The sequence below is a fragment of the Halyomorpha halys genome, unplaced genomic scaffold (assembly GCF_000696795.3).
Source record: "Halyomorpha halys isolate HHAL.00 unplaced genomic scaffold, Hhal_1.1 Scaffold470.1, whole genome shotgun sequence".
NCBI lineage: Eukaryota > Metazoa > Arthropoda > Insecta > Hemiptera > Pentatomidae > Halyomorpha > Halyomorpha halys.
In genome coordinates, this window is record NW_027115723.1 from 641140 (window position 1) to 653132 (window position 11993).

Here is an 11993-nt window from a genome sequence, read left to right on the forward strand (position 1 = left end):
CAATCCTTCTTTAGACCTGGCTTGGCTTTCCTTTGTTCTGAAGTCAGTTGGCGGTTGGCGTCCGATCAAGCAACACACTCTTTGCCTTTTGTTATAAAACTCTCTCTAAATCCACAACAAAATGATATACCTACACCTTCTTTTGCTCTTTTAATTTAGAAACCACAGTACATCCATCTGCCAGAGTCCTCATTTTCACCGTACTCAAACCGAAAATAACTAAATTATATCTTTTTATTTCAGCGATGAATTCTGTTTCTTACCGGTCAGGGTTCTTTTTAAGTCAGCCTAAAACCGTGGCTACTTTTATTGGTTTTTGCTCTAGGTGAGTGAAGAGTCCTAAGTTGTTTCCCCCGAACAACTGACCTTCCGATTATTTGAATCTCCTTAGAAAGAAGGGTGGTTGGTTAATACCCACCGACCATGGGTTTTCTCAGGAAAGATGATTCCAAGGTGAGTACTGATCTTAGTGTCAGTATTTGGTATTGAGTTGTGTTCTGCCATATGTGAGCAGTGCAAACTCGGACAACCGGAAGAGCCTTAATCCTCGTCTACTTTGCACAGAAGCTAATCCCTGTGGCGGTCTAACTTTGTTATGTTTATATTATTACCTATTTTTAGTCCACAAGTACAATGGGGAGAAAAGGGAGTGGAATTACAATTTGGCTCCATAATGAATATATAAGTTCATGAGAAATTGTTAATCATAATCATGTTTCGGTCTTCAACATCATAAATCGGTACGACGTAATTAGATTCTACTCTGGTAAACATCAAACTGGGCGTTTTAAGTTTATAACATTTAATGATGAAAGGGTTATTTATTGATATTTGATAGAAAAACCGCGATTATATGTAGCAAACTTTCTGCTGAGTATATAGGGACCATCAGTAGTAGGGTCATTAGTAACACAGTGAGAAATATTCTCGGAAAAATGGGTTATATGGACGATTTCGACATAAAGAAATATATGTAAGGGATTTACACAGAAAAAAGAATAGCATACGTAATTGACAGTGAAATAAAACTCTTATGTCAAGGAGCCCGCCATAACATGCTGAGAAAAGTAAATGAAGCGAACAATTGCTTAACGTTATGCCTACTGTTAAATACTCGCTACATGAGGGTGCATGGGAGCGAGTAGAAACTTAAATTCGTTAAGTATCAGATAGCACACAGAGGAGGAAAAACTAGCTTTAAGAATAAATTTGTAGGACATCAAGTATTTGAAATTTATTAGTAAATAAGTAATTGCAAAAAAAAACCAAGTTGATTATTAATTCTTCCATCCCGACTTCGTTGTGTTCGAAAAAAATATCGTAACCTGACTCTTTGTTTACAATTAGCATGGTCTAGTATATCCTATTTGATAGATTTTAACTCTTATCATGTCTAATTCTCATTTATTTATGACATCTGGCTTTCCTAGAGCCCCGTTAAAAAATGGTATTGGTAGATATGTATGTCAGCTCAAAAGAGTTACCATTAAATTTTGCAAAACTCATGGAGACAGCAGAGGAATCAGGTACACAATTTATTTTTGTGGTTATTTGAATGAATCAATTTTATATAGCTGATTGATTTTTTCATATTTTTATGTTAAGGGAATTCCTTGAAACAGAACTGATCGATTTTTCAAGGAACAATCCAGGTGTTGTTGTATATGTGAAAACGAGAAGACATAAATCACCAAGTCTGAATGCTGAATACCGTAATATCATTTATTTAAAATTTTGATTTATTTTTTTTTTTAATCTCTCTAAATTCATTTTAAGCATGGCCAGTTTCTAACATATTTGTCCTGAATGGCCTTTTAATTCCCAGCAAACCAGAAAAAGTTGTTACAATAATTAATACATGTAGCGGTATTAATTAATCTTGAATAATTCTCCTTAACAAAAAACTATTTCAGTATTATTTTAAAAATTATATAGCTTGTTTTTTTTTGTGGATTTCAATACTCCCTCTAGTATTTAAAAACTTTTAGTCCTTATGTTGTAATTTTCTCTTCTTTTTTTTTATTCATTTCTAAGCACTTTGATATTCTTCTCATTCTATGGGGCAAAAACAGATGTTGCTTTTTTTATATTTTTGTTAAAATTATTAATAGCTACAATGAGGCAAGTGCTATCAAAGTCCCCTAAAAAAAATTTGTTTATTCAACTTTTTTTGCCTTAATTGTTAATGGAAATTTTTTTTTCAATAATTTTTTAAACAAAAAAACTGTGGTTTACACATTAGTAGAAAAAATGTTTATGATTTTTGGTATTTACATTCTCTTGCTAGCAGTAAGATTTATCAGATAAGAGAAAACTCACTGAAGAGGCTTTCAAGGCAAAGCTCCCAAACAGTTTCTGTATTTGCTCTATTAGCTTTTTTTATCCCACTCCACCCTATTCTCTATTACAAAAAAAGGTTTGGTACTACTTCATAACTAAGGCCCGGACTTTTATGCAGTAAAATCGCAGAATATGCATTATAACATGCAATAAAAACTTGTATAATATGCTGCAAAATGTAAAACAATAAAAAAATGGCATGTTTTTTTAGGTTCATAGAGACATTTCTGTAATTTTATAAATTTACTTTTTCAGTTAATGGACAAAAAGAATATATTAACTGTCATAATTTCAACAAAGATGAAGTTAATAAATGGTTACATCTACTTCTCTCAAGGTCAGGGAAAGAAGTAATGAGGTATAGAAAAATGTGGCACACTGAAACCCCTTCTATTCAAGGAATTTGGACACCATTTACCTTCAAGGACCCAAAATTAAATCTTGCTTCTTTTCCTTTGGTAAAATTTATCATTGGTTTTATTTTTATTTTAGCTTTTATACCTTCTACTTCCAACAGCAATCACCAGGAATCGATTATTTTGTTTTTAATCTCACATTAAATATTTTTATTTTTATCTGGCCTAACCAATAAGTCTTGGCCTGCTCTAGTAAAGGCTATTACCTAATTCTATACCTTTTTCCTACATTTAGTTGTTTGTGTTGAGCAGATTCCTGTTTTTTGCTGTATTCTACTCTTCTCATATCAACTGTCATATCTCTCAGTCTAGTCAGTTTATTTATGTATTTTTAGAATTAATCTATTTTATTTTAACTGCTATACATTATCCTTATATTACAGTATGTATCTTTTCATTGGTATTCATAATTAATCATGTATTTTGCCGAATGGATCATGTTTATATCAGTGAAAAGTCTCTCTTTGATATTACTATAGAAAATCTGGAAAAAAAAAACCAAACTTATTAGAATAAGATGTTGCATTAATTTGAAGAACATTTTTTACAATAAAGAATGTCACAATTTTAAATATTCAGTTCTACCTCCTTGTTGGCATTACTTAAATTTTAATAACATTTATTCTACAGAGTGTTGTCTAAATTCTGCAGTGGGTTCATCCTTTCTTGAGACAAACATTTTGTCTAATACTTAATTTTTTAAGGTGTTGTTCTTCCTTCAAAGTTAGTGGCCACATTTTATTCTCAGAAGGGATAATCACAAGTATAATAGTTTAGTAAATTATAATTTTCTGGCATTTAAAAAATTGGCATGAATTGATTAATTTTGCCGTTTGCTACAGGCATTGCCCACCTTTTATCTTGCCTTTATTTTCTCCTGTAGTTTGTTTCTTTCGAATGTAGATACTGTTATTATAAGCTTTTAAAAATAATATGAGCAATCCTTTAGTGTAACTTGGTAAATATCAAATTCATTCTCTTGTTTTGTTTTAAATATAAATTTTACAATATTTCTTTTGAGTGAAAAACTGTGATAAACCTTTGTTATTAAAATATATCAAATCAGATTCTTTATTTATACAGAATGTCTACTGGGGACCACCCAATCCTAAACCAACTGCTACAGAAATTATCATGGAAATGTTTAGAAAACAGCAGCTTGAAGATAAAGAAACTGGTGATATCGAAACAGATGAAAAATATAATACAAAATCAAGCCAAGCACAGTAAAATTGTTATTTTTGTTTGTTAGGTTTATATCGTTAGGTCAGAGGTAAAAGTGAGCATGTAATATTTTTTGGAAAATCAGGTTTCTTACTATTTACCTGTGCTTGAACCAAATATATTCTTCACAATCAATAAAATTGCGAAAATATCATTAATTATTGATAATTTTTAAGTGCAGGTTTGGTTAAAGCTGAGATAGATAGTAAGTAACCTCCTCAACACTAAAATGTCACTTCATCATTCTTACCTTGAACCCAACAATATAATTTTTAGTTATTCTTTAGTTAATACAATAATTATATTTATTTAAGTTTTTGTAAATAAACTATACAGCTATAGCATTTTATTCAGTTTGTCCCTTCATTACAGTTTTATCTTTACATTTCAATAATTTAATTTTAGTAATTTTATAAATATTTCCTACAAATTATGATGATAAACTAGATAAAAATTTCATTATGACCTCAGTTTAAATTTTGTTATGGCAAAGTGGTGTATCTGAAAACATATAAGGAAATTAGGTTTGAGTTGATGTTGCAGATGTAAGGTAGCTTATTTATAATTTTGATAAATGTTAATTGATCATTTAATTTATTTAATCAGTGATGTTACTTATTCAGTTAGGTTTTTTTGGCATTGCAAATGAAATAGGAAGCCATGTTAAAATGCATCAAAAACAGAAGATGTATATGGATATTGCATCAATATAATATAAACAATTTTGTATGATGACAAAAAGTATTAGATTGATATATGAAAACCAGAGAACTTGACACCTGTTTAGAAAATTGAAACCATAAAAAAAAAATTCACCAGTGTCAAATTTAGAATGCTTTCATTTGATTCCTCACAGTCCATAAATGTTTCTGTAATAAAATTAAAAAATATTCACAGTATATGATTACATGTTGAGATGGCTTGCTGGTGGGAGATGTATATGCAGTCCGGCATCATTTTCTTTATTTGATATTATATTTTTATTTCCTAATGATACCTGAAATGGTGAAACATTGGCAGGTTATTTAGAGACTTAAGGATTTATTTTTCAATTTTATCTCTTATCAATTTAAGACCTCAATCAATTTCTTCAAACATTTCTGGATTAAGAAAAAACTTTTGACCAAATTAACATATTTTCAGTTTTTGTGTGTAAGTAAGAATCTTTGCTAAGGAATGGACTAAACAGATTAGGTTAGAAGAATGCTTTTTACACTGAAAAATTATATTGTTAAATTTTTTAGTTATAAAGTTTTAGAGAGGGTCCTTCATTTATTCTTATCTGCTAAAGATTTTTGTGTTCAAAAGAATGACCAGGTCCTTCCTTTGTATATTGCTCTCATCTCCTTATCACATTTCGCGGTTGCCCTACCTCTTGCTCCTAGCCTTGATCCTCTTATTCCAGCTCTCTTCTTTCCTCTTCATGATGTGGCTCCCCCATTTCTACTTTCTCCTAAAAACTACCACCAATATCAGCCAGTGTTTGTTCTTTATCCAAACTTTTGTTATTCTGTATTTTCTCCAGATATGTCAGTAATGGTAAAATAATAGTTTCCTCAGTTTTTCTTCAATTTCATGTCTATCTTGCTTTTATAAAACGCCTTAGGCCTCCACAATCTAACAACATACTTCTTGTTTTCTCATTTCACTGCCCGAAGTTGCTTATTTGGTGACCTAGATAGATGAAGTCATTGGTGCTTCTAATATGATTGCATGGAGTTATTGTTAGGCCTTTGCTATTTATTTTTATTTTTTATATTAATCTTCAGACCGATAGTCTAAGCTTTTATCTGTGTCTTCAATTGATGAGGCTACCAATAATTGATCATCAGTGAATTCTTGATGGTTTGACAATTCTACGTTAATATTGCTACATTTCTAGCCATCCATTTTCTAAGGCAGGTGGAGTTGGTTCCAGAAACTGTATTTATTTGTTATATGTATTTAATTTACTCATTATATTATGTATGTTTATCAATTCTTATTTTTGGAATAGGCTGATTAAAAATGTTATTTATTTATCTAGATAAAAAGCTAGATATCACAGAATTCTACTGTGATAAGCTGTTTGGATGTAGGATTACTTAATAAAGGATTTTCTCCACATGTATCATGTTTACCAATTTACTCATTTTTGGTGGTTGTATGCTGAAGTGGTCTCTTAATCAAATAAATCTCCATGTATTATCATAACTCAAGGATCATTAAGATCATTTACAAGAAGCGTTTATTAATTTTTCTAAGAAACTAGTTAAAATTTTAATGTGATCATGGCAATTATAACTAAGATTGAGACTATGGAATTGATAATTGTGGAGAATTATTTCCTACTCAAAATTACATTAGCCCTTTCATAGCATGGTAAAATTATGAATTCTGATCCAAAAAATATCTAGTTCATATTTGGAGATACTTCGACATGTAATTAAAAATGTTAAAAAACGTGTGTTATATGTACCTTGTTAGTAATTAGTCCATGTATAATAGATTTTCAAACATGGGATACATAAGATGACTTTACAATATTGATATAGTTTCCACTATGCTTGGCTTATGGTCTTCTCGGAATTTATTATGGGGATGGTGCTGCTGGCTACCAGAAAAGTTGTGCAGGTATCGTATCATAAAAATGTCGACACTTTTGAATTAATGATGATTTTAATGACTAGTTATTAGTAATCACAATATACATAATCAAACTAAATTTTCTTCCATCCCAGGAATCTCAGATAAGTTTCCCATTTATTCTATACAAGTTTTTTTGAAATCCCCTTTAACTAGCTCCATCATCCCATGGATTATTAACCTGTAGTAATTACAGTATAGACCAGCAAGTAGCGGTGTCGCTACAATTTTTAAACCATAACGAATGTTGTTGATGAAGAATTTAAGGAGAAATGGCACCGGTTCGACTTTGGCATGAGGGGGTCGACTTTTAATTTGTGGCGGCCCCACTAAATGAAAACATCCCACTCTGGTTAGAATTGGTTGGTAACCAGTAAATAATCCTTCCCATCTCTTAGAAATGACCAGATAAGGGGTTATAGAAAAAAAGGAAATGTTTAAAGGCCTATAATTTGCCACACCTTTTTCGCACCATTTTTCTAAATAAGAACATAGCAAAATAAGAGTCATTTGAGAGTTGGCCATATTTTAAGCAAGCATTGAAAAATCTAATTACGAATGTGATGCAATCAAAACCTCCTGCTTTGAACTCCTCATCATAAATTCCATTCAGCACAACTGCCTTAGGGTTTAAGTACGTAGTATAATTACCACAATGTAGTACAGAGGAAGGATTGAGAAAAAAATTTGTATAATATATATCAAATAATTTACAATGTGTGACATGGTCACTTTGATTTGCTTTTACAAAAATAAAAAATATATTAATTATTTTATACATACCTTTATGTATTGTGAAATTTTGGAAAATGAAATGTTTTTATTTTATTACAATTTTTTTTTTTTGGCATTAGGAATTTTTCAATATTAGATTAAAATTACTGTTATTTGAGCTATTTCATTTCAAATAAATGATTCACTGTAAATATGGAATGAATATATGTTTGTTTATTATCACACAATTATGGGTAAACAAGCATTTATTCAACTTATACATATGACAAATAACATTTAACTATAAATAATTAGAACAATTTTTTTTTACAAATTATATAGGAACTTAATTTATATAAAAACTTAAATTTTTAAGTAAAAGCTTATTCAAAATACTGATTTGTTTCAACCTTCAAAAAGATTTTTTTTTACACCAGCTAAACCATATCGTTGCTTTGTCAGAATAAGGGCACATAGGACAAGAAAAAGTTTTTTTTATTTTGTGCCTGAGGTATTCCATGGATTGTTCTAAAGACTGAAGCTAATTTGTAAAAAACTATAATAACTTAAGGAATGTCTGCAGGAAGACCTCAGTAAAGAAAGTAACTACAGTATAAGGTACTAACTTTTTTTTTTTTGTCAGATGTCCCACTATTCAAGCAAAGCTTTGATATATATATACACTAATAAACCTACGCAAGACACATGACTATAAAGAACCAGTAATTATAAAGACAGAAATTTATTTTCTTATAGTAGTTACTCGAAATACAATAAAATTAAAAATTATATCATGAATTAATAACAGAATATTAAATTAAGTATATTTCTCAACGATTAATGGTTACATCTAAGAGAACTATTCCCTGTAATAAGATGTATGTCAAATAAAATATTGAATGTTCAATGAGGAATCCCTTTTCATTACACTGCAGGTTTGGTAAGCAGCAATAGATATAAAATTAGCACATTTAATAAAATAGACAATTTTCCATGGAGCTTATTTTTTTTCACTATATACCATTGAGGAAATGTAGTGATTTATCGACCTTTTTTTCCTGACATCGCACTTTATTTAGACATATTAGGATCGAAATAAGTATTTTTACAACAAAATTCTCTATAAAGAAAATCCTGAGATAACAATCAGATTTCTTAGTTACAAAATACACTAAAAAAAAATATCAGGACAGAGATATAGCCAGTCTGAATATAACCTCAAGTAGAGGTTCCAAACCTTTCTTTGGTAGCAGAACCCTTGCGGTACTATTAAGAAACAGGCAGAACCCATTTGGTAAAAGTAGGTAAATGATGGAACCCTAACATAATTGTTTAGTAAAAAAGTGTCAAATGCCATATTATCAGGAAAAGCTAAGAAAGCCTAAGATACTTACACAAAATCTGTTTAAGATCTGAAATCGGAAATCTGAGAGAGTAATTCAAAACTGTGTTGAGTTGAAACAATAACCCATTCCTGAATGGTTTTGTGGTACCCCAGTTGGGAGACCCAGAGTAAATCAAAAATTGATTTTAAACAGTTATTATATATTTGCGGTATAAGTTATTTTATTTCTAGCAGTTTGTTACATATTTTGTGAGATTATAAAAAAAAGCTTATTTTTTCATTTTAACAGATTATTTACCTCATAATCTATGACTATGAGTCTATTATATAAACTGTTAAAGAAAAAAATGATATTAAAAATTGGACAATGGACTCTTTACACCAAAGATTACTCATGAATCTCAATTACTGTTTACTAGAGGTCATGTGACTTGAAAAATAAAATAATAGGTCTGTGTTTTTAGATCATAGAAACAGTTATTTTTGCTGAAAATATTAGTAATAAAATTGGGTCTTAAATATAATTACCTTTTATTCCAAAGCTGATGAAAAATTAATATAATCTAGGACGGAAAAATTCAAAATTAATAACTTTTTTACTCTAACTTAAAAATTATAAAGATTAAGTGCAATTTTTCCCTGGTAATCATAAGTTTAAACAATAACAATTTCAATATACATAATAGGTAATAAAAATAATTAATACCTAGTTTATTAAATGATTTAAATTAATAAAAAATAAAAGATCTATAAAAAATATACAACAGATCGATTTTAAAAATAAAAGAAGTTATAGAGATAAATTAGTAATGTTTCTAACATATTAAGAAAACTTAATAGGTAAAGAGCTCTCTCCTGGAGTCGTTCCTATGGTTTTCATTACTTAAGCCTTCCCTTTCTGAGGTAGAGATAATTGTATCAGAAATCACAACCAAAGATAACTTAGAGGTCCCATGAGAAGAGATGGTGCTTAACTAGCATATCCCTCACTCCATCCCTGAGAGGTTGTGATGGCATTTTCTTAGCAGGAAGCTCCCAGTCAGGGTTGAGGTTAAAGGCGAATTGTGAAAGGATCCTCAGTTCACACTTGACCTGCACCCAACCAGGGCTACTCATGAAGCTCCAACTATGGTACCTACAAAAATGACAATAAATAACATTTAATTGATAATTTATGAAAAATAATTTTATGTATACTATACTAATAAGTAGGGGCAATAACTCTCCTTGAAAGAATATAAATGCCAACATGATGGAATTTTAGTTATCATTTTGAAATGACTGGCATTTAACATCTGTGTAAATCACTTTTGCCATCTAAGCATTTTATGAGATTAGTTCTCTAGTCCCGTGTTGTAATGGTTAGCTTCATAAGTTACTCCAATTTAAAGACATCGAAGAAAAACTGGCTGGCTGATCAAGAGCACAAATAACCACCTCATAAGGGAAAATATTGCTCACAGCTATAAAATTGAGCCAAGACAATTTTTATAGATTGTAATATTATAAATAAACTTTTTTTCTTGTTTACATTAAATTTTCATTGATAAATGTACTTTAGTCATAAAGGAAAAAAAAAAATTAAATCTTGACATACAGGAAATAACAGATAGTTATAAGTAAACATGTTGGAATTATTTGGCCATAAGAATATATTAAACTAAATTATGGAAAGAAATCAAACTTACCATTTTTGAACAACATCGATAGAAGAACAGAGAACTTCTAGCCACAAGTGAAGAACTTGCTCATTCAACCCAATACAAATCAAACTTCTCAGCTTGACATCCATCTGCACATGGGCATTGTCATGGGTTAAATTCACAGCTTGCACACATCGGTATAAGAGCTATAACAAAATATTTAAAATATATGATTTGCTCTAAAAATTACATAAAGAAATAGTAATAAAATAAAGACTAGCATACAAAAACATCATAGTAATATTACCCTTACATAAAAAAACTTATACACATTTTGACATTGTATTTTAAGGTTTCTTGAGATGGAAATAACAAATATTGATTTTGTTCCTGCCAAGAATACAACAGTTTAACAAAAGATAACGAAGCAGTCATGCGATCAATGGGGTCGATGTCATCGATGTGGTCTCGGCATTTCATGTTTGAATCGGATTTATATATATTTATATTTCCTTTAGTTATTTATAAAATTCTTTATGATTTTGTATTTATACGTTGTATATTATTGCTAACAATAAGAAGTGTTTATTTTCTGAAATAAAGAAAATTAAAGGTACTTTAGAGGAAGATTATTTGAAAATTTGGCATTTAAGTCCTGTTAGTCTATATCAAAAGGGATAAAATATATCTGATATAAAAGACCACTCAGTTGCTTATTGATTCACTCAGTTTAATCAAAATTGTTAGAGTTGTTATGGAGAAAATTGAAAAAATATGAAAAATCAATTGTGTAAAGTGACACTTCCAGGAGCTCAATTTTAATGAAAAAGTTGCTGTCACATCCCTAGGATATACCCACCTCAAATATGTAATATCAGTTCCGAATGACTTTTTGTTTTTGAGCTAGGTTGTGCACAAACAGACATACAGACCATTTTGCGATACTAGATTTTTGACTCAGGGATCTCAAAACATACATTTCCATCGAAAACTTGAATTAAAAATTTTTCACAATCGCAACACCTTCCCGTACTGTATACTCCATTCATAGGTAAGTGAAAGTAAAATTACCTCTTCTGGTGTAAGAACTTTGCCATCTTCATCGAGTCTATAGGTTTTGCACAGTACAAGCCTACTGTAGACAGAAGTGAAGTCTCTTTCCACCTCCTTAGTTGAAGCCTCTTCAATGAACAACCAAGGATGACATGGCCCTCCTATAAAGAAAGTATATTAACTTTACAGGTACAAAATGAACAAAAATTTAGGGAGTTCTGCTATCAAATTTATACTTCATAATGAAAACTAAGGAAATTATTAATTCGTTAACATATATATTACCAAGAAAATGAGGTCTCTTCATTCCATGTTCTAAAACTTGTTTAATGTATGGACAGAGAGTCCCTCTAACAAGATCCGTAATGGCTTCACTCACAGAATCATCACCAGCACATGAATACTGTTTGCTCCTTTCATCAAGTACTTCAACGAATTTGGCTGGAAACCATCCTGAACAAATAGAAATTATGAAAACTGAAAGAAAATTGCTTATTTTTCTGGAATATTTTTTTATTTTGTGATATTAGATTCTATCATATTTTTAGACATTGGTAATATGGATTGTAGAGCTCATTCACACCACATTTACAAATATATAAAGTAAATGATAAAAAAATAAGAAATAAAAGA

At 30.0% G+C, this 11993-nt stretch overlaps 2 protein-coding genes across 3 annotated transcripts in view; one reads left to right on the forward strand and one right to left on the reverse strand.

Annotated features, from left to right (window-relative positions):
* Window positions 1–1314: 1314 nt before the first annotated feature.
* mRpL43 (mitochondrial ribosomal protein L43) lies at window positions 1315–4329 on the forward strand. Its single transcript, XM_014424435.3, has 4 exons — window positions 1315–1526; window positions 1606–1712; window positions 2596–2798; window positions 3840–4329. Exons 1-4 carry the CDS (start codon window positions 1390–1392, stop codon window positions 3984–3986), a joined length of 594 nt encoding a protein of 197 aa, XP_014279921.1. The 5' UTR covers window positions 1315–1389; the 3' UTR covers window positions 3987–4329.
* A 4106-nt stretch (window positions 4330–8435) lies between these two features.
* The window catches only part of LOC106683157 (small G protein signaling modulator 3 homolog), a 32760-nt gene continuing 29202 nt past the window's right edge, over window positions 8436–11993 (reverse strand). For both annotated transcript variants that reach the window (XM_014424437.2, XM_014424436.2), the window contains exons 13-16: window positions 11646–11813; window positions 11379–11521; window positions 10353–10513; window positions 8436–9799 (exon numbers count right to left, since the gene is read on the reverse strand). In XM_014424437.2, coding sequence (XP_014279923.1) covers window positions 9607–9799; window positions 10353–10513; window positions 11379–11521; window positions 11646–11813 — 665 coding nt within the window. In that variant the 3' untranslated portion in view covers window positions 8436–9606. The remainder of the gene's footprint in view (window positions 9800–10352; window positions 10514–11378; window positions 11522–11645; window positions 11814–11993) is intronic.

What these genes read in the sequence shown, in the direction of transcription:
- mRpL43 (XM_014424435.3), top strand. Translation starts at nt 1,390, where the DNA reads ATGTCTAATTCTCATTTATTTATGACATCTGGCTTTCCTAGAGCCCCG. An exon ending in GGAGACAGCAGAGGAATCAG is followed by an intron (nt 1,527 to 1,605) that starts GTACACAATTTA and finishes TTTTATGTTAAG; the next exon opens with GGAATTCCTTGAAACAGAAC. An exon ending in AAGTCTGAATGCTGAATACC is followed by an intron (nt 1,713 to 2,595) that starts GTAATATCATTT and finishes TTACTTTTTCAG; the next exon opens with TTAATGGACAAAAAGAATAT.